Raw genomic sequence first — 21,471 nt, forward strand, 5'->3', positions numbered from 1 at the left:
TCCCTTTGGAGGACTTTGCAGTCGGGGGCAGAGAGCATGCGCAGACGCCAGAGGGCGCTCGGGGCCGGAGCCTGGGAACCCATAGGGGCGTGGCCTGGCTTGAGGCGCCGGGTGGGGCGGGGAACGTAGGTATCAGCGATCTCTCAAGCAGAAGAGAATCACCAAAGGCAGCAGAGCGGGTCGGCCACTGAAGCAGGACAGGACTCGAAATCCAGGAGGGAAAGTGGCGAGGGACCACTGGGGACAGAGGGGGGGAGCTGCAGAGGACCGCAGGGGGCGGGGCTGAAGCCGGGGGCCGGCCGAGGGGCTGCAGACGCCTCGCGGTTCGGCGGTGGAGCGTCGCGTCGCTAAGTTTATGGATGCCTGCCTGCGCCCTCCCCGTCCTGAGACCCACGAGCGCGATCCTCAGTCTGCAGCACCCTTTGGTCGGGGCCACCGGGGGCGTAGACCGACGGGGGGGTCTCTCCAGAGAGAGAGACTGGGCCACGCTGAGACCCCTGCGGAGAGTTTGAGTCCCTACTCTTAGACCAGCAGGTAGACAGGGACCCCAAGCGAACTTGGTAAGCACACGTTGACCCCCGCTCAGCGGGTGGACCTGCAAAGTCCTAGGAAAAGTTTGGGGCTCTGCCGAGAGGCCACTTAATGAAAACGTACATTCTCCTCCCTTTCCCTCTGGTTCAGGGACACCTTCCCACGTCCACTGCCCTCCAGTCCCTAGGGCCTCTGGGGCTCATCCTTCCAAGAAGAGGTGTTGTTTGGGGAGGTTGAACCCTGAGCTTGGTTGCATCTGGGGTGAGGGGGCGGAGCCAGTGTTTGATCTGTTCTTACCTGAAAGGAGAGAGGAGGGGACTTACAGGGGGTGAAGTAGGTCTCTCTCTCTCTCCTCTCTCTCTCTCTCTCCTCTCTCTCCCACTCCTTTTCGGGACAGAGTTTCTTTGTGTAGCTTTGGAGCCTATCCTGGCACTCGCTCTGGAGACCAGGCTGGCCTCGAACTCACAGAGATCCGCCTGCCTCTGCCTCCCGAGTGCTGGGATTAAAGACATGCGCCACCAACGTCCGTCCCTAGGTTGCTCTTGAGATGGGGGATATGAAGGATGAAGGGTAGAGGTCTGAATTCTGATTGTTATTTTGTGTGCCAGACAGTTCCATGCAAACTAGAACTAATCAGGAAGAGGGTACAAGTCCCCTTCTGGGGCCCCAGAAACGCACCCCCCCTCCCTTGTTTCGTGGAGCTGAAACAGTGCTGCTAAGGGGTGTGGCTGTTCCCACCCCTGAGTGTGGACAGTCCATCCTGGCCACCTTCCACAGGAAACCTGACCTGAGGGACTAACAGGAATTCCGGAAGCAGGTGGGTGTGGAGTCAGGAAGGAGGGAGGGGTGGCACTGGATATTTGAAGGGGAGCTGGGGGGGGTGGTACTTGGAGTTGGGAGGTGCTCTGATGGTTATAAACAACTGCAGAACACTCAAAAGCCTGGTGATTTTCTGTTGGTCCTTTTGAGTCCAGCTGCTGCTGAGGTAGGCTACCTCCTAAAACTTCTGTAGCTTTCTAGTTTACTCACTGGTCAATGGTTGGTTTTTCAACTGTAAAACAGTTTAGAAGAAACTGCTTCAATGGGTTATAAGAATGGACTGTATTATGTAAAATTCTAGAATAGTTACTGACACTACATGAACCTAAAAGTTTGCTCTGGCTATCAGCATCCCACACAACCCAACCCTTCACCCAGGATTAATGTACATGAGCCTTGTTCTGTCTGGTTACATTTCTCACCCACAAACCTGAGACCCCCATCAAGAGCAGTTAGTCCCACCCGAAGAAACTGTGATCCCATTTCAACTGTGGCTAAAGAGGTGCACTGGAACCATCTGTTAAAATTGCTGCTATAAGGCTGGGTGTGGTGGTGCATGCCTTAGGTCTCTGGCACTTTGGAGGTCGAGGCAGGAGGATCAGGAGTTCAAGGCCAGCCTTGGCTCTATGAGCCCCTGTCTCATGCTGCTCTAACGGCAGGTGGTATAGCCTGATGGAAGAAAGCTTGCCAGGTTTTCGAGAGGCTGTGGGTTCAATCAGAAAGAATGAGTGAACACAGATTTTCTTGGACCCTTGAGGTATTTAGACTAGATGGGGAAACACTGGGTGACGATTTGGGGGCTTTGAGGACTCGGAGGGGAGAACCGGTACAGGCCAGCGAAGCTGAGGAGGAGTCCTGGTGAGGAGGCCTTCAGCCAGGCTCCAAAAGGACGTAGCTAGAAATGTGCAGCCCAAGTCATGTGTAGTGAGGGGGCAGATATGGGGGATGCACTGAGGAACCTTGGGAAGACTGGGGAGGTGAGGATAGGTCCAGCCTACCCAGAGGCTCATGGGAGAACAAAATGGTTCCTTCCCCTGTTGCCTTCTCTTCTACTCCACCCAACTTTGTAAGACCTGAGAATTTGAACTTCACAAACTCAGGGGCTAAAAGATCTGACTTTGCCACTTATCAGCTGTTTGATATATATATATCACAGCTCTCTGAGCCCCAGCCTGGCCATCTGTAAAATGGGGACAATGCGACCTAAGTCACCTGACTGTTGACAAGACTGAGATGATGCTTACAAAAAGCACTTTGCATTGCCTGGCATGCTGGAAAGGCTTACCAAATGAGGCGTTCTTTTGTGTGTGTGTGTCTCTCTCTCTCTCTCTCTGTGTGTGTGTGTGTGTGTGTATGTGTTTTATTTTTTTCAGGAAGACTGTCACCAATGTCAGTTCAGAATTCTGACTGGTCCCTCCAACAGAACTGTCCTATCTTCAGGGAGCCAGATCCACCCATCAGCTCAGACAGTCATTCAGGCCACCAGCTAGTGGAGTGTTATATGGATACCTCTGGTCAGGTAGGAGTCACACTCTTTCTGAGGCCAGCATGCACTAATCCTCTGGCCCTCATTCCCCTCCTACCAACCATGTTTCTTTGTTAAAAACAAAATCAAACCTTTATTAGCCAGGTGTGGTGGTGCACACCTTTAGTCCCCGCACCCAGGAGGTAGATGCAGGCAGATATCTGGGAGTACAAGGCCAGCCTGGTCTATATATCGAGTATCAAGTTCCAGGCCACCCAGGACTACAGAGAGACACCCTGTTTCAAAGCAAAACAAAACCCCCAAACTGTTAAGTATTATTTAATGTGTGCTGTGTATCACATGTGTGGAGGTCAGAGGACAACCTGTCGGAGTCAGCTCTCTTCTCTACCATGTCGGTCCAGGGGATCAAACTCGGGCTTGGTGTTAAGCGTCTTTACTTGCTGAGCCTGCCCCTCTCCCTGACTTTGAGGCAAGCCCTGAAACTTTCAGTCCTCCTACCTCAAGCTCCTAGTGGGAGGGATTATAGGGATACACACTCCCTTGGTTTTGCCTAGCTCTTTGTAGACCTGTTCTCTTTTCAGGAATTAGGGATTTGACTTGAAATTCATCCTGTAAACATATAGTATCTCTCCTGGGTCTGTCTTAACTGTCAAAGACTTGGCTCCAGGGAGTGAGTGAATGGGGAGCTTCAAACATATGGAATGTTTTTTTTTTGGCTCCTTCCAGGCAGAGCACAGAACAGGAGTGGACGTACCGTTCCTTTTTTCTTTTCTTTTTGGTTGAGACAAGTTTCTCTGTGTAGCCCTGGCTGTCCTGGAACTTACTTTGTAGACCAGGATTGAACTCATAGAAATCCACCTGCCTCTGCCTGCCTGCTGGGATTAGAGGCCTGCATCACCACCACATGGCAGGCCTACTGTTCTTGCTTCGTGATGGACAGGAAGGGTTTCCCTCCAAGTGGAGAGCGATGCTTGGGAGTTGCTATAGATTGAAAGGAAGGTGATAAGGACAAGGGAAGGGAAAGGGAAAACCTAGTCCCCCTCTTTTCCTCCCGTCTCTCCTCAGGCTTCTACAGACTCAAGTTTGGGCCCACCTTGCCTGGATATCAACCAAGCCTCCAACTGGCCTGAGTTCCGGATCCTCCTGCAGCAGCTTCCTCCACAGGACAGTGATGTGGGTCACCCTTCTGATGCCCCCTCTCTCCTCCTTCACTCCCTCTCCACACCTTGTTACTTACTGTGAAGAAAGAGTATTGGTCTAGAATTAAGGAGGTATGATTAAAAGGCCTGGTTCTGCCAGTAGCTGGAGGAAGTTTCCCTTAGCTTGAGTCTCCATACCTAATAACAAGTACAACAGCATGTGTTCTGCGTATCATAGTGCTTATAAGGCTCAAGAGCAAATGGGAAAATGGACATGAACGGCATTTGAAATCAAGAATGGAATGCACAAATGTAGAAATATGGTTGTCTAGTATTTATTGAGGCCCCACCATGTGCAGCCTGAAGGCTTACAATTCACTAGAGGAGTCAGGACAGTCCATGAAGCAGAGAAAACAGGTGAAAGTGACGCTAACTGCTGTGCAGCCCTGAGTGACAGCCATGTCCATGGCAGCAGAGAACCTACTCACGTAATTGTGTTCACTTCCCTCCTTCTCAAGCACATGCGTTCTCTCCCGTTCTACCTCTCTCCGGCCCAGCATCTAAGCCTGAGAGAACATTTCAATCCTAGTGAGGTCTGGGTGGATGGGGGCCTGTTTCTGCAGGAGCACTACTGTCTGGCCCTAGGGGAGGATGAATTGGCCCAGCTTCGACTCTTCTGTGCCCAGCGGAAGCAGAAATCCCTGGGACAGGGGGTGGCCCGCCTGCTACCTCCCAAGCTTGAAGGACACACCTGTGAGAAGGTAGGGAGTATGGCTCTCCCTTCTTTACCCCTGAGCCTTCCCCTTCTCTACCCTTTGCTCTTCTACTTCAGCAGAAAGGGTTTTGAGGAGTTTAGCAGGGAAATGTTTCAGGGTCAGTGTTGGGGAAGGGGGAGCCAGGTTTGAGGAGCTGACCTCTGCGGTGGAGGTGGGCCTGCAGCACAATCCCAGGAGTTAGATTGGGGCTGTGCTTGAAGATCCATGAGAGAACTAAACAGGTTCAAGTTCTCACCAGCCCAGTGCCCCTGCTTTGCCAGTGCAAGAAGCTGCTGAATCCAGGAGAGTATGGAGTGTTTGCAGCCAGGGCTGGTGAGCAGAGCTGCTGGCATAGAGCCTGTTTTGCTTGCCAGGCCTGTGGTCAGGCCCTGATAAACCTCATCTACTTTTACCACGATGGGCATCTCTACTGTGGCCGCCATCATGCAGAGCTGCTACGACCTCGATGTCCCGCTTGTGACCAGGTAGAGCAAAGGGGAGACACTAGAGGAATTCTTCCCCAGGGCCAGCAATGTAGGAACAGGGAACACCCTCCTAAGCTATAGGCTCTTCTAGTAGAAGTGGGGAAGAAGGTAGAGAGAACTAGGAAGCAGCCAAGGCCATTCTGTTGCCTGTTTTCAAGCCGTGTGGAACTTGCTGCCTTTATCTGTTTTCTCTCAGTGCAAGAAGATGTCCTTAAATTAGTTTGGACTCACAATGTTTCTGTGATTATCTTTTGGTTTTTGAGAAAGGGTTTCTCTGTGGCTTTGGAGGCTGTTCTGGAACTAGCTCCTGTAGATCAGGCTGGTCTCGAACTCACAGAGATCCACCTTCCTCTGCCTCCTAAGTGCTGGGACTAAAGGAGTGTGCCACCACTGCCCAGCTGTTTCTGGATTCTTGAATAGATATTTACCTCATCACTATGCTAGATGCTCCGTGCTGATCTTGACCATGCTAGAAAGACCCTGACATCAACATGAAAGAGTACTGAGCCTTGGAATGAGAGTCAGGGAAGCTCTGGGGTCCAACTTCTGGCTGTGCCACCTGCTCCGTGGAGGGAGGATCTGGCCAAAGCCAGTCACCCTCCCTGAATCCAAGAGTGACAAAGTGCTCCAAATCGGAATGCCTGTGGGCATTTTTTTTTTTTTAAAGCGTTAAAGTTAACGGGTATAAGGCGTGGTTACTGGATGGATGGATGGATGAATGAGTGAATGAATGAACGACTCAACCCTTTTCCTCAACCTCGCAGCTGATCTTCTCTCAGCGCTGCACCGAGGCCGAGGGACGGCGCTGGCACGAGAACCACTTTTGCTGCCAGGACTGCGCCGGGCCTCTAGGTGCAGGTCCTTATGCCCTGCCCGGGGGCAGCCCCTGCTGCCCCAGCTGCTTCGAGAACCGCTACCAGAGTGCAGGCTCTAACTCAGAAGAGGCACCGGAAGGGCATGCGTCCCTTGGTAAAGGAGGGGACTGTGCAGATCTAAAGGGGGAGGGGGCGGCGGCTTAGGCTGAGCATGGGGGAAGGGGAAATCTCCCGGTCCAGAACCCCTCGTCCCATCCCCATGCTGTCCTACCCGCTCCAGCAGCGCCCCGTCCTCCCACCGCAACCCCCAGACGCGAGCATCGGGGCCCGTAGCTCTCACCGCGCGTCCCTGGCCTGCGCGCTCCGAAGGCCTCCGGAACCCACCCGGCGGGGCTGCGGCGCCAGACTCGCTCCCGGGCGGGGGACGCGGTCGCCCACTGGTGGACGGAGGCGGGGGCCCCTAGGGGAAGACTCGCGGCAGCGGCGGCGCGCACGGCACAGCCTGGGGCGGGGCGGGAGGCTGCACGCAACCCTGGCCCGCCTCTTGCACAGGGATTTGGGGGCTGACACGGTCCTTTCTAACCGGTCTGGAACAGGGGGAACAGGCCCCGATCCAAGCGTCGGCTGGAACCGTGCCTGCTCGGATGACAAGATCATCTTCCGAGATGGGCTTTTCTCTACAGTCGCCAGCTCCACCCTGGGACCCCCGAGCCCAGCGTCCAAAGGGCAGGACCGAGACCGCCCACAGACGCCCGGAAACCCCAAAGAGGACAGCTTCTGCCCCACCTGCTCCTCTTCCTCCGAGTCGGAACCCGAAGGGTTTTTCTTCGGCCAGCGCCTTCCAGGTCCCTGGAAGACCCCCGAAAACCTCCAGGCAGATGACAGAGACATCTCCAGGAAGCACTGCACCATTTGTTAGTAGCGCGGCCCGGAGATCAAGGTGGTGAGATGCGGGACTTGTGAAGCAGGATAACAGCTGTTGTGCGTAAAAAGAGCCGAGACTCTAACAGGCAGTCAGGCACGCGGAGCAGTCCCATCCCACCACGCGCTCTCCAGCCTGAAGAAAACTTTCTTGGGGACTCAGCACTGCCCAGAGCTTGCTAGGTGAGCTAGCCCCTATCCCCACGGGATGGGCCAGCCCCAGTGTCAGCACCTTGCTTAAACTGCAGGCTTCAGGAGGTGGGGTAGCGAACAGGGCTCCACCTCCGACCTGGGTCCCTGAACTCGCGGATGCGGTCGGGGGCGGGCCTTCTGCCTCTCACTACCGGCCGGCGGAAGTGCGGAGTCGGAAATTGCGCCATCGGTCTGCGCCGACTCTCTGCGCGTTCGCCCCCAGTGCGGAGGTGCTCGGTGCTGCTATGGCTTCTAGCGGGGTGACGGTGAGCGCCTCGGGCGCGGCCAGCGAGGCCCCCGAAGTTCCAGACAACGTGGGAGACTGGCTCCGCGGTGTCTACCGCTTCGCCACGGATAGGAACGACTTCAGGAGGTAACGGAGGCTGGCCCCCCTGGCCTTAGTAAACTTGCATTTCCCTTCCTGGTGAGCCTGGCATTCCCAGAGATTTTACCACACTGACAACACAGTGGTCTCGTGGTGACTTTTTGTGTTTGTCGAGACCGTAGGGTCTTGCCGCCAAGCTTGAGGACATGGATTCGATTTCTGGGACTGCGGGTTATACTCTGACTTCCACACTTGCCTGTGTGAACATGCACGGTCGCACACATACACGCAAATTAATGAATGTAATCCTTTTAAGAAGTCGCCCTGACCTACGAGGCAGGGAAGAGGTGTCAACACATAAACGGGAGTTTTAGCCCTGGAAGAGTGCTAAGGTGGCCCTTGTTTGAGTTAGGAGTAGATGTAATCTTCAAATTCTCACGTGCATATCGGGCGACATACTGCTGTATCAGGTGTTCATCAACACCTCCAGAAGGTAGTGCTGAGGGGAAACTTCCCATGGTATGTCATTAGCTTCATGAGACTCTGACTTCAGGGCTAATGAAATATATTCTCTACCCAGGAACTTGATCCTCAATTTGGGACTGTTTGCTGCGGGAGTTTGGCTGGCCAGGAACTTAAGTGACATTGATTTGATGGCACCTCAGCCAGGGGTGTAGCCAAGTAAGCGCTTAACTTTGCCTGTTTCACAAGTCGTGAAAGATGATGGCAACAATATGTTGTCAGCTATTCACAGGGAGGAGGGAGACTTGGTGTAAATCCTCACCCTTAGGGTTTCTAGGTGAAAGCAATTTTCTTTTTTGTGTTTTCCCATTCCTAATACCACTTGTTATCTGGTTGCAGATAATGGAAATCCTGTTCACTCCAACTTCCCAAAGACAGCTTAATGTCTGTGACCACAAGACACTGCCCTATGGCAGCTGAAGTGGATTTCCTCTCCTTGCCTGAACCTCCACCCCTGGCCAGTCCCGAGCCTGGCTTAAATGTTACCGTTGCACAGTTCTGTGTGCACTTCCCAAGTTTCTGCAGAGGGTGATCTTTGCCCATGTCCTGAGGACTAGTAATGGTTCTTGAAAAATATTTCAAATAAAACCTGCACACAAAGACAGACGTTTTATTCTTTTAATAAGAAACTTCTTTCAAAACCAAGGTGTAAAAAGGTCAGTTTACAAAATCAAAAAACATTTCACACTCAAGAGACAGGAATGAGCCCCAAACATGGATTGTAATGGAGATATTTTGCCTCATTAAAAAAAAAAAGAGAGAGAGAAAGAAAAAAAGAAACTGGAAGGGAACCTCCTACTCCACAGAGATGCAGACATGCCACAAAGCTGATTGTTGAGGACTTTCTTCTATTGAGCAGTCCTGGGAGAAGAAGCCATTTGGTGTTTTTTGGCATTTTGGTTGACTAGGTGTGCTTTCCAGGCACCAGGGAGGACACTGTTGTTCGAGTCAGATTTGGTGGCAGAAGAGGGCACTGATGTGTGTGAGTAGAGGCAGACTCATTACTGGGCACAAGGGAGTAGCTTCCTCCCCCAAGATTCATGCTGATGCCACTTCCCAAGAAGGGAAGGCTCAAGAAGGGACAAGGCAGTGCTACAAATAGACTCTCCATAATTTCATTTAGTCAATTTACTGGGCATTTTAAAAAATACTGCTTTTATGTGCCAAGGCCCCCTTGGAACTGGTCTTGTTTGTTTTTTTCAAGACAGGGTTTCTCTGTATTGCTTTGGAGTCTATCCTGGAACTCGCTCTGTAGACCAGGCTGGCTTTGAACTCACAGAGATCTGCCTGCTGGGATTAAAGGCGTGAGCCACCAATGCTGAGCAGAACTGACCTTGGGCATGAGTAAGAAAGGGTCAAGGTAACTGAGCCACATCTGCATGGTTGACAGATGTTACCTCTAGCCTCTTTCCTACATCTGCTGGTATACATTTCATTCAGTCTATCTGGGGGGCCTAGGAGCATAGCTCACTGCAGAAAACTCATGAATTTGACCTCCAAACACACACCAAAAGAAAGGGGGCAGGGGAAGGCAACTGAAAAGGTTTTGTTTTTGTTTTTGAAACAGGGTATCTGTAGCCCAGGCTGGCCTCAAACTTAAGTACATAGTTGAAGATGGCCTTGAACTCCTTATCCTGCTGCCTTCGCCAACCAATTGTTAGGATTTTGTGTGGTGCTGGGATCAAACTCTGAGCCTTAGGCTTGCCAGGCAAGCACTTTACTGAGCTACATGCCTAACTATATATAGGGTAGGGATTACCATTTTCTTGTGAATGTTTATCAGGTAGAACCTGTGTGATGATGGCTAGGAGAAACTGAGTAAATTCAGACCTAGAATTAGCTTAACATAAATTAAGACCCTAGAATTTATTCTGAGTAACAGATACTCTGAAGTTTATTTTAGAGATCATTAAGAAACCTGAGCCAGCCGGGTGTTGGTGGCTCATGCCTTTAATCCCAGCACTTGGGAGGCAGAGGCAGGTGGATCTCTGTGAGTTCAAGGCCAGCCTGGTCTCCAGATCAAGTGCCAGGATAGGCTCCAAAGCTACACAGAGCAACTCTGTCTCGAAAAACAAAACAAAAACAACAACAACCAAAAAAAAACTCAAACAAAATAAACTAAGTAGTTTTATTTAATTAAAATTTCTATGTTGAAAAATAATCTAGAAAGAATTAAGATATGATAGCTTTTAAAAGTATAATTGAAATTTCATTCCAAATTTAAGGTGTAATTTCAAGTAACTTTACTGTTGCTTTTTGAAGCCATAATGCTGGCTTGGCAGTTTTATTTAAATTGGTTTAGTGGGTCTGGATGGAACCCAGGGCCCCAAGCATGCTAGCTAAGTGCTCAAGCACTAGTTGTATTTTAAGTGAAACATGCAAGCTGGGCATTGGTGGCACACACCTTAATCCCAGCACTCAGGAGGTAGAGACAGTCGGATCTCTGTGAGTTCAAGGCCAGCCTGGTCTCCAGAGTGAGTGCAAGGATAGGCTCCAAAGCTACACAGAGAAACCCTGTCTCGAAAAACCAAAATAAATAAATAAATAAATAAAACATGCCAGCATAAGTATGGACAGTTAACAAAAGTGACTACTTGCCTCGTAGCTACTAAGCTAGGGTGTATTTAGAGCCATGTGTGGGTTAACAAGTATGTAGTGTTAAAGTGTAGCCCTGGCCTGAGAGCAGACAGGAATGTGGAAGAGACAAGGCTCACGGTCTTGATAAGGTGTTTTAGCACTGACAAAAAGAGAACCACTGGAGAGACCCACACTTAGCTAATAAAAAACCAAGTGGCCCTGGAAAATTTCACCCTGAAGATACAACTTTTCACCTAACTGGTTCAGGAACTAGGCTGAGTGAACCCGGTTACTGAGTGTACTTTGAATGGTGACCTTGTCAACATCTTTGGGGAAGTCTCACAAGCTCAGCAGAAACCTTATGGTTGGAGTGAAAGAACCAGGCTGTGAACAGCTCTGACAACAGTCTTGAGTCTTGCAATCTCTCACAGCCACTTGGCACCATCCTGGTCGCATCTGCCCAGAAAGTCTTGAGGGTGGTGGTGACAGGGACATCATTTTTGCATCATTCATTCTGCATATTACAGTGTACTGGTTTGTCTTAACAATCTAAAGGTTCACATGTGGGAACTGTTTCCTACACTGCTTCCTGGTGGTTTGTGCAGGACTCCAGAACTGGTGAAGATTACACTGCCATTGATTGCCTAGCTTCAGTCATGGGTTTCATAAAGGCTTTTCTGGTCATTTGGCTCTCCTATCTAGCTAGAAACCCTTCCACACATAAGCTGCAACCAACTCCAAATAGGGGTGTGATAACACATTCAGGAAAGGATCACTTTCCAGAAAAGGCCAGCATTACTGTTTGGCATATACAAGAGGCAATGAACAGCAATGGTGTGTGTTGGCTGCCTTGAAAGACAGCCATTTGAGGGATGATTACAAATACAGTTATGGACATTGAAACTCTAGAACTCAATGCTGGTAAGAACAATTTGCATTCGTACACAAGAGATAAGAATGTTCTAAAAAATCTGATAGCACATATCCTTTGAACACTACAGATCCATCTGCCACTTGACACGACAAAAAGGAATCCTTTCTCTTAACTTTCAATCTCATGCAAAGTGTAATTAAGTACAAGGCACCAAATTTTATGAATTGTATAAAATTAGTTCACAAAGCTGTATCAGTAAAACAAATTTCAGATCTCCCCTGTCCCACCCCCACCCCCACCCCCAAGTCTTCATTCTGCACTACTTTTTAACCGATCAGCTTACTCTGGGACACTGCCAGCCAGTCCACCTCATTGGTTTTTCCCCTGAATGTAGATGGAGCTGAAGGCATAGCCAGAACAGGGGACTCATACAATCATGGACTCTAGAAGCCTTGCCATTGTGAACAAAAATAAACTCTGCTATTGAGTCCATAGGACACATGAACACTTCTACAGTTTCTAATTCATTCATGGCATTTTAGAGACATCTAGTTCTTTACCATGTGGCACTGCCCTCCCATTTCAGCCAGAGGGGCTGGTTAAAGAGCTCTGCCTGCCATTTGATAAGAGCTGCAGTTCCTGGCTGCCAAGGGTATTCCTGCTACGTTTGTACTAGCATGGGTGCTGCTATTAAGAGGCAACCACAAGCATGAGGGCCCGGCTAGACTGAGGTAAGAAATCGTTTTTGTTTTTTTGAGGGCTGGGGTATATTCATCTTGGCTGGCTACAGTGATAAGTAAACACACCAGCCAATTACAAAGGGCTCACAGAGAGATTGTGGCTGGGAGAGCAGCACCTGGCATTTGACCTGAAGCCAGCTACTCAAGGTCTATCTGTTCTTCTCTTTAGAATGTTTCAGTGTGATGTAACTGACACAGCCCCCCTCCCCCCCTTTGGCTGTGCAGACACCAGAGGCAGAGGGCAACACAGCACACAGTGCTTCTGCAACAGAGATCTCCTTAAGTACCAACTCCCTAACTCTCAAGCTGCTGCTTCTGGTGCCTGAGGTGATGTCTGTGGTTGCAGTGGCACCTTCATGAGGGGGGCTCCGTGGAGACAGCTGGTTTCAGTTGCAACTCATTTTAAGTGATTTTATTAATCTCATATGTGGGTGTTCAGGTCAGCTAAATATAAAGTCCCCAATACGCTTACCAGTCTTGCTGATAGTTGCTATAAAACCTTTTTTTTTAAAAAAAAAAAAAACAAAAAACAAAAAAACCCGAATTAGAGCCTTCTAATTTTCCTTTAAGTGTTTATATTGATTAATGTTTTCCCCTCTGGACAGACAAATGTATTCTCTGCCTGCAAGTTCTCTTTCTAGAACAAACTGCACAGGGTCTAAGATGAGATGCAATTCAGTCTTGTTTCCTTTTTACTCTCAATGGGTTGTTATTTTTGTTTTTCAGACAGGGTCTCACAATGTAGCCTCAAACTCATAATCCTCCTGCCTCAGCCTAGCAAGTGCTGGCCTTCCAGGGGTATACCTGGCTTTGTTTTTAGTGGGCTTTCCTACCATGGTAACACATCATCACTATCATGCACCTTGGTAATGTGGGCCTTGATGACCTCAGGGTACAGCTTTCCATCAGACCCACAGGCAGCATGGGCCACCAGACACTTTAAAACAGTGTCCTGGAGATGAGGCCATGCAAAGCTCACAGAAAGCCTGCAGCAGACAGTGAAAACCAAACAGCACAAAAATGCCATACATTGTTGCTTCCAAATAAAAGCTAAATACAGAAACCTCACAGTGTTGTATGTAAAAAAGCAAGTTTAAATCTAGCCACACCATCCCTGTCGGGGGAGCCATTTTCTGTCTGATTTCTTCCATGTCTACATCTCAAACGAGGGCAGCAATAAAGGCTGCAGGTGTGCCTCATCGTCCCTGCTTCCCACCCTATAACTCCCTTCCCTAGCCCCATCAATCGACAACTGTACTACATTAACATGAGCTACTTTTCATAGGAGACGCTGTGGTACTGCAAAGAGAATGAGGCTTTACTGTGCCTCTGTCTGGGCATTTGGATTCCAGTTAGAAACAGAACCAATTTTAAAGATGTGTTTTTACTAACAGAGTATGGCTCATGGACCTAGGGCAGGCTGCCAGAGCAACAGGTGAGAATAAGTAGCAGACTAAGAAGAGAACAGGCAAGGTCGTGAGAAAGAACGGGATACACGTTCACACTCTAGGGAAGCCAAAGTTCCCAAACCTTGTGACCCAATGTTGTAGGTGCAGAGAAGAAGCTGCACACCATACAAGGTGAGACCCTGGGGGCAGCAGGCATCGGGACAGTCCCCACTCACCTTCACTGAACTCTGAGACTGACCACTGACCCAATGACCAATCTGAACTAAACCATGTGCTGGCTCCAGCCTGAGCCAGCGTCCTACTACAGGACCGGGGACATGGGCAGACCAACCACGCACTGGTCTGTGCCTCCTCCTATGACTGCCTTTTCAAAAGGAAGGATGGAGGTGATAGCAGCAGCTCCGAAGAAGCCTGTCTCTGAAAGCCTCCCCTTTGGCATGGGGAAATCTGCTCTATGCCCCTCACTCCACTCTCCAACTTCTCTCTCCTAAAAAACGAAGCTTTGCAAGCTGTGACCCTTGGTGGTCACCTCTTTTGTGCAAACAAACACTGTGACTTCACCTTCCACTTTGGAACCAATCTTTTCCACCAGCTGCCAGCCTGGGGCCCTTCTCATGTGCTCTGTGCAGTGCTGCAGGGAGGTCCTGATAGCAGGGGCTCATGACAGAGAAGACAGACATGGCTGCTCTCCTAACTGGATGATCACCCCTCCCACCCCCCACCCCCGCTCCCCATCCCTCTATTACCCAGAAGCAACTGACAAAAGAATCTTCATAGAAGTTACTCCTTTAGATTTGTTTTATGAAAGGAGGGAATTTCCAACAGTTTTCAAAAGAAAGTGACTACCAATTTTTGACAGGGCAGGAATCACCTGGCATTGTCTCCTCTAGGCCCAGTGAGGCAAACCCAGCAATTTGTTACTGTGGCAAGCCTTATTACCCAAGAGGAAAAATGTAAGGACATTTTGATGCATGCCTCCTAGTCAGGGGAATGTGTATGTTCTGCCTTCGTCCTTGCTGCTGGACTGCACCTGAGCTCGGAGTTGGGGTTCTGAGAGTCTTGCACTGCCCTGAACTGTTCTTCGAGTGTAAAAAAGGATGTAGGCCTGGGTTTTGCACACTTCCTCGACACTGCACACATCCAGCTTTGAGTCATTGCAGTGGACCCAAAAACCTAGGAAGCCAAAGGAGAAAAAGAGAAAATGATGACCTAGTTGACATTCCTAGACAAGTGCAGCCAGGAGATGGGGGAACAGAGCCACCTTCTGACCATTTGGAGGGAGGGATATGTGAATAACACCACGCTCCCCATAACCCCAGGCTTTCGCCCCACCAAACACCAAAAAGACTCTTGCCTACAGTATTGACTGACCAATTTTTGCCCTTGTTTCCTTTATGCCTTTTTAATGTCTACTAAAGCTTTCGGAGACAGCCAGCATAATTTGGACTAAGCAGAGGAAGAGGGGAAGAGAACTGGAGTACAGAGGAGTGACGGCAGCACTTGTTTGTATTCCAACCCATATTTATAGCACAGCAGCTGGAGACTGCCCCAGGGTAGGGCTGGGGCTCCTTTGGAGGGCCCTTGATACCCACACTCCTCACAGTAAGGGGTGAATGAGGACACAGAAAGTGCCCCAATGTCCTTAGAGTTATTTGAGTGAGGCTAAAGATTTATAACATATAGCCACAAAGTTACAAAGGCCCTGCTATTTCTGCATGACCAAGAAGGAAGCTAAGGAAGCAGAATTATCATCACCATCGCCATAGCAATCCCACTGATAATTAGTACTACTGATGACACTGTGCTGACGCTAACCTCCAGCACTGGGTCATCCTACCATAACCTTACATCCTTACCAAACCCCAATTTCAGAATGCATCTCACTGAATTCTAATGTATTTAATTTGTCCCTAGCTGACTCAGGGGGATGGAAATAATGAAAAGCAATAAAATGTGAACAAACCAACCCTTTTCCATGTCCCCGCCCCCACAGAGTAAAGCGCACGCACCTCCCTCTGTGTTGTAGCAATAGGCTGTGTAGTGTCCTGAGCCAAACCCTTTCCCGTGATGCATGACCACTGCGGAGAGATCATAGGCAAAGGTCTCTTTGTCAAGAGAGGAGAGCATGTCCCTGCAGCAGTAAGGTTCCATGGTTAATACCTGGTCAAAGACGACATGGACCCCAATCTTCTCTCGGTGATTACGGCCAGACCACCTAGGAGATGGGAATGAATTTTTTTTATTCATTCAGACTGGTGTAAGCTAGTTAAAGAGAGCTAAGAAAATAGCTTTTGTTTTTGCTTTTGCCCCCTGCTAATCAAAATCTACATGTATATCAGCTGTGAAAACTCTATGGCGTATTTGAACCTACAAACCCTTAAAGAAACAGCTCAGGCTGGGCGGTGGTGGTGCATGCTTTCAGTCCCAGCACTTGGGAGGCAGAGGCAGATGGATCTCTGTGAGTTCGAGACCAGCCTGGTCTACAAGAGCTAGTTCCAGGACAGCCTCCAAAGCCACAGAGAAACCCTGTCTTGAAAAACCAAAAAAAAAAAAAACAAAAAAAAAACAAACAAACAAAAAAACCAAAAAGGCAGTTCAGGCATGGTCTCTGTATAGTCTGTTACTTGCCCATTCACTTGGGATGGATTTGCATAAACCCAAACAAAGGTAGGATATTAACAGACATTAGGTGCAAGCTAGCAATTAAACAAGGCAAGAGCGCTGAATGCTGGCTCCAACATCAGCTCTTCTTTTCTTTCTTTCTTTTTTTTATTTTAATATTTTTTGGTTTTTCTGGCACTCTCTCTGTAGGTCAGGCTGGTCTCAAACTCACAGAGATTCACCTGCCTCTGCCTCCCAAGTGCTGGGATTAAGGGGATATGCCAAGAACCATTGACTCTTCACAGCAAGTGAAAGGCCCCACAGGAACAGGCTTCTCCTTCCCATACCAAAAAAAGAAAGAAAAAGAGGAAAAGAAAGCCATTTGTTCTCCCCCAAAGCTCACCTGAATCTTTTGAGGTGCAGCCGCAGGACCTGAGGTAGTCTGTAGATCATTAGCTGCTTTCTAGCTTCACTCAGAACAAGAGGCTTTGGGTTAGATTTCCGTCGTTTGCCTATGTGGTTTGGAAAGGTATAAGACAGGCAGTGAGGAGCATCCACCACAGTTACTGGCCACTCAACAGACATTCTCCTTAGTTTTTGAAAACTGGACCTTAGTTTTAGTTATGGTAATACTGTGATATCCCAAGTATGCCTGCATTTCCCAGTTTGGCTCTGGAGTTGTGGCTAAGATGAAAGGAGTGATGGGACCCTGACATAACTTTGTGGATGAGCTCTGCACTCTGATAGTGAATCAGTGGGAGCCTTCATTCCCTGATGGCCATGCAGCCACAAGCTAGCCTTGGGATGCCCTCCAGACTACTTCTATATGACAGTCAGTTATTGGCCTCTTAAAATCCTGATCCTGATATATCTGCTTTCAAATTTTTGCCATCAGCAGCTTCCAGAAGTGATATGGGTTCAGAATAGTATATTTCAGGTGTCATGACTTTTTGTTTTGTTTTGTTTTTAGTTTTTAGAGACAGGATTTCTCTGTGTAGCACTGGCTGTCCTGGAACTCCATAGACCAGGCCTTCAATTCACTGAGATCCGCCTGCTTCTGACTCCTGAGTGCTGGGATTAAAGGCGTGCACCACCAACGCCTGGCTGCTTTTACATTCCTATCACTTAAATTACCATGCAGTTTATGTTTAAAAGGCTTTTTCTTTTCAACAGTTTGGCCTAGCTGCATTTCCTGTTTATAACTAACTATATATCTATGGGCCAAATGAATGTTATTTCAAACTCTGAGCCTCAGCTCCCTCACCAGGAGATACAGTTTTGTTTTGTATGTTACATATATTTGAGGCTTAGGAAAAAGATCATAAATTATGATTATTAAAGGACAGAATATGAAAGCAGTTTTTTCCCAACATGTTTTGCTTATGGCATATACAAACTTTTAAAAAATAAACTTTGGTGGTTGTGATGGTTAATTTCGGTTGTCACCTTGATACATCTGGAGAGATCCCTAATCGAAGAATTGCTTACATCAGATTGGCCTGTGACCATGTCTGTGTGGAAGTTCCTTGATTGCTGATTGATGTAGGAAAGAATAGCCCACTGTGGGTGCACTGCCCATGGGCAGCTGGACTTATTGGTATAAGAAAGATAGTTGATTGAAGCTTGGAAGGAGCTTCCTCCAGGGTTTCTGCTTCAGCTCTCACCATGAGCTTCTCTGACCGCCCTTGATGATGGAATGCAAACTAAAATAAACCTCTCCTCCCCAAGTTGCTTTTGGTCATGGTGTTTTTCAGAAAGCAAACTAGGGCAGTTCTGTGTTTTTATGCCATAGTTTTTGAAATGTATTTTTTCTTTTTCCTGAGACAGGGTTTCTCTGTGTAGCCCTGGCTGTTCTGGAACTTATTCTGTAGACCAGGCTGACCTGAAACTCAGAGATCCTCCTGTCTTCTAGGATTAAAGGCATGCACCACCACTGTCTGGCTGAAATGCGTTTCTTCCTTCTTTTCTTTCTCTTCCTTCCTTTCTTCCCCCCCTTTTTTTTTTAAAGATTTATTCATTACATACACAGTCTGCACACCAGAAGAGAGCATACAGATCTCATTATGATGGTTGTGAGCCATCATGTGGTTGCTGGAATTGAACTCATGACCTCTGGAAGAACAGCCAGTGCTCTTAACCTCTGAGCCATCTCTCCGGCACCTGAAGTGTGTTTCTTATAGACAAGATGGGAAGGTAGCCAAGTTCATCTATTTCAGTGGTCACCAACCTCTGGGTCATGACCCCATAGTGGTCAAATGACCCTTTCACAGGAGTTGCCAAAGACCATGGGAAACCCAGATATTTACATTACAGTAGCAAAATTACAGTTACAAAGTAGAAATGAAAATTTTATGGTTGGGGTCACCACAACATGAGGAACTGTATTTGAGGGTCACGGTGTTAGAAAGGTTGAGGACCACTGCCCTAGTCCAAAAGAACAAATGCTGACTCTATAATTTTGTTTCTGAACTATAGCCTTATAAATGGAATGGAGCCCTAAATCCTGAGAAAATAGACAATGAAAATAAAACGTCCTCAGTCTCAATCAGAGTCCTTTGTAAGCACTCACTGATCCGACAGAGGGGAACAGACTGGAACACACAAAGTTCGTGGTGGGGGGGGGGGCTGCTGCTTGTCTCTGAGCTGTTGTTCTGAGGGTTCAGAGTAGAACCATGGCATCTGATTTCAAGACCTGTTTGCCGCACTTGTGAAAACAGCTCTCTGTGACAACAGGACATGGAGGGTTAGCTGCTCAGGGCAGACAACATTAGAATGCAGCCATGTAGTCATGACATGTGGGATATGCAAGAAGCACCCAGAGAGGGCTTTGAGGACCTTTGAAAAGGAATGTAGCTCTGCTTAGGAAGCTGGCAATGACCACAATCCACAGCAGAGGGAGTAGTGAGCTAAAGTGGAAACAATGTAGACTCTCTTTGTTTCCCTAAATGAAATTCCACAAAGAAAAAGAAATTCCTGACTCAGTTGAGACGAGCCAGTTTTGTCTCAAGATACAGATTGGAAGAAGAGTGACAATCCTTAAATTCACAAGCACCAAGCCAGTGTAGTTCATGCCTACTGATGCCTTCTGCATTAGCAGCGGCATAGAGAAATCCTGACTAATCCAGAAAACGACTTCCTGAAAAACTGAGTATTTCCTGCCTAATCTGTCACATCCAAGAATGATACAAAGATGTCAATGCCCCTTTGTTCCTTACAGTTAAAAAGCTTTGGCCAGGTGTAGTGGTACACACCTTTAATCATAGCACTTGGGAAAGCAGAGGCAGGCGGATTCCTGAGTTTGAGGCCAGCCTGGTCTACATAATAGAGTTCAGGACAGCCAGGGCTATATAATAAAGAGATCTTGTCTCAAAACAAAAAAATATAGAAAACGACCCCCCCCAAAAAATTCAGAGTAAACTCCAAACTAGGTCATTGTGTGAAAGGCATTTTACGTTTTAATAACTATGCCATAGAGATGCATGAAACAGAAAATGTCTCTGATCTGCAAGGCCCTTGTCCAAGGACAGATAGTTCCTGGAATGCTGGAGGCTATTGTTTATGGGAGATAACAAGCCCCTTGTTTTTCACTCCCCAAAATAAGGTTTGTTTGACCCATCTGCCCTGGATGTGCTTGATCACATGTGGTTCACAGGCGGGAGCAAGCCAGTATATATGCTTGCCCCTGATTGGACCTGATGAGAAATGCAGTGAATTATGGGTTTTCCTTCTTAAGCCACTGCAAACTGTGGTTCTGGTTCATTTCCCAGGAACCTGGGTATGGACCTGGCCAGAGTCCATCTACTTGGCCAGTATTTAATTAAGACTTATTTCAAATTTGGCTTTAAACTGTGGTAGTGGTCTTATTCTTGATCAGTGGGGTTAACAATTTCATAATCCATAACTTTGTTATTTTTCATCTCTACATCTTTATGTCATAAAATCTAGACACCAGGGTTGGAGACATTACTCAGTATTCAGAGTACCGGCTGCTCTTGGCAGCTCATAGTCAGTTCCAGGAGATTTGAAGCCCTTTTCTGATTTGTAAGAGCTCCAGGCATACACACAGTGCATAGCTGCTCATACAGACCAACACACACATGCAAACAAATCAGTCTTTAAACACTGTCACCAGACACAAATGTCCATATATTTGCTGTGCATTTCTATCTATGCATGCTGGGCTAGCAGGAGCACTAGGTGTTAGTCTGGAGACACAGAAGGGCCTGCACGTATGCTACAAAGAAAGAGACCCACTATAAATTAGACCAAGGATACAGACACTTCTTTGTGATTTTCTCTGAAATGAAAGCTTTGCAAGCATGTGAAGGAAAAAGTACAACATATCCACGATGCTGCCATTGATCAAGTGCCATGCAATACGCTGCATTGGTTTTATATACCAATACCTTAAAAATCACATCTATTTATTTATTTACAGTGTATGTATGTGTGTCTATGTAGGTCACATGATAACTTGTCAATCATGTAAGTCCTGGGAATTATACTTGGGTTGTCAGGTAGTGCCTTCATCTGCTGAGCCATCTGGCCAGCCTCCAATCTTGTCTGTGCATGGATATATGTGTATATGTAGATGCTTGTGCACATGTGCCTGTGGAGGCCAGCAAATATTGTGGGTGTCATTCTTCAGGAACCATCCATGTTTGTTTTTGTTGCTGTTTTGAGGCAAGGTCTCTCACTGGTCTGGAACTTGCTAAGTAGGCTAGACTGGTGGCCAGCAAACCTCAGGTACCCACCTGTATCTCCTTGTTTAGAGCTGGGGCTTAAAGCACACACTACCACACCTGACTCTTTTACCTCCGTTATGGGCTCCACCTCAGTTCCCTCTCGCTCACAAAGAAAAACCCTTTGCAACTGAGAAGTCTCCCCAGCCGCAACATACCATCTTTTTGCATGGGTTAACAGACTTTAAATCTACAGACTCAATACAAAAACATACTTTCTCATCTCAGTACTCAAATGGGGTATACCACCGGATTTAGACTAAATAAGAACCATCAGACTACATGTGTGAACCTAGGACCCCCGTTGCATTTTGAAGGTAAGTGCTAACAATCTTGTAGCCCCTTTCAGAAACCACTTTCACACACTTCCCAAATAACTAAGGTCAGTCAGAAAAGTCAAGAGAGACACAATTCTTAGCCCCTTGTTTTCGATGTTAAAAAGTGTGTGTATGTAGGTGTGTGTGCTATGGTAGTCGGTTCTCCATCCACCTCTGTTTGGATTCTAAGGATTGAACTCAGGTCACCAGGCTTGTGTGGC

The 21,471-nt window shown here is 47.9% G+C and overlaps 3 protein-coding genes across 21 annotated transcripts in view; 2 read left to right on the forward strand and 1 right to left on the reverse strand.

Annotated features, from left to right (window-relative positions):
- The first annotated feature begins 77 nt into the window (after positions 1-77).
- Positions 78-7,094, forward strand: Prickle4 (prickle planar cell polarity protein 4). Of its 11 annotated transcripts, none has more exons than XM_027394496.2 (8): positions 273-560; positions 1,140-1,348; positions 2,724-2,869; positions 3,902-4,009; positions 4,599-4,736; positions 5,012-5,215; positions 5,980-6,184; positions 6,714-7,094. In XM_027394496.2, exons 3-8 carry the CDS (start codon positions 2,738-2,740, stop codon positions 6,947-6,949), a joined length of 1,023 nt encoding a protein of 340 aa, XP_027250297.1. In that variant the 5' UTR covers positions 273-560; positions 1,140-1,348; positions 2,724-2,737; the 3' UTR covers positions 6,950-7,094. The 11 variants fall into 11 exon arrangements, with proteins under 11 accessions (XP_027250298.1, XP_027250299.1, XP_027250297.1 ...); XM_027394492.2 differs by having other exon boundaries at positions 2,728-2,869; positions 6,627-7,094; XM_027394495.2 differs by having other exon boundaries at positions 1,309-1,348; positions 2,728-2,869; positions 6,627-7,094.
- Positions 7,095-7,221: 127 nt separating this feature from the next.
- Tomm6 (translocase of outer mitochondrial membrane 6) lies at positions 7,222-8,594 on the forward strand. The gene is made up of 3 exons (XM_027394499.2): positions 7,222-7,516; positions 8,049-8,149; positions 8,330-8,594. The coding sequence occupies exons 1-2, from the start codon at positions 7,389-7,391 to the stop codon at positions 8,143-8,145; spliced, it is 225 nt and encodes a 74-aa protein (XP_027250300.1). The 5' UTR covers positions 7,222-7,388; the 3' UTR covers positions 8,146-8,149; positions 8,330-8,594.
- Positions 8,595-14,360: 5,766 nt separating this feature from the next.
- Usp49 (ubiquitin specific peptidase 49) overlaps positions 14,361-21,471 on the reverse strand; it is a 60,299-nt gene continuing 53,188 nt past the window's right edge. For 7 of the 9 annotated variants that reach the window (XM_027394486.2, XM_027394482.2, XM_027394485.2 and 4 more), the window contains 3 exons: positions 16,595-16,703; positions 15,600-15,805; positions 14,361-14,763 (listed from right to left, as the gene is read on the reverse strand). In XM_027394486.2, the coding sequence (XP_027250287.1) occupies positions 14,573-14,763; positions 15,600-15,805; positions 16,595-16,703 (506 nt within the window). In that variant the 3' untranslated portion in view covers positions 14,361-14,572. The remainder of the gene's footprint in view (positions 14,764-15,599; positions 15,806-16,594; positions 16,704-21,471) is intronic. The other 2 variants (XM_027394487.2, XM_027394488.2) reach the window with 2 other exon arrangements.

Source organism: Cricetulus griseus, assembly GCF_003668045.3.
Source record: "Cricetulus griseus strain 17A/GY chromosome 1 unlocalized genomic scaffold, alternate assembly CriGri-PICRH-1.0 chr1_0, whole genome shotgun sequence".
In the NCBI taxonomy this organism is placed as follows: Eukaryota; Metazoa; Chordata; class Mammalia; order Rodentia; family Cricetidae; genus Cricetulus; species Cricetulus griseus.

What these genes read in the sequence shown, in the direction of transcription:
- Tomm6 (XM_027394499.2), top strand. Translation starts at nt 7,389, where the DNA reads ATGGCTTCTAGCGGGGTGACGGTGAGCGCCTCGGGCGCGGCCAGCGAG. An exon ending in GATAGGAACGACTTCAGGAG is followed by an intron (nt 7,517 to 8,048) that starts GTAACGGAGGCT and finishes TTCTCTACCCAG; the next exon opens with GAACTTGATCCTCAATTTGG.
- Prickle4 (XM_027394492.2), top strand. Translation starts at nt 2,738, where the DNA reads ATGTCAGTTCAGAATTCTGACTGGTCCCTCCAACAGAACTGTCCTATC. An exon ending in ATATGGATACCTCTGGTCAG is followed by an intron (nt 2,870 to 3,901) that starts GTAGGAGTCACA and finishes GTCTCTCCTCAG; the next exon opens with GCTTCTACAGACTCAAGTTT. An exon ending in AAGGACACACCTGTGAGAAG is followed by an intron (nt 4,737 to 5,011) that starts GTAGGGAGTATG and finishes CTGCTTTGCCAG; the next exon opens with TGCAAGAAGCTGCTGAATCC.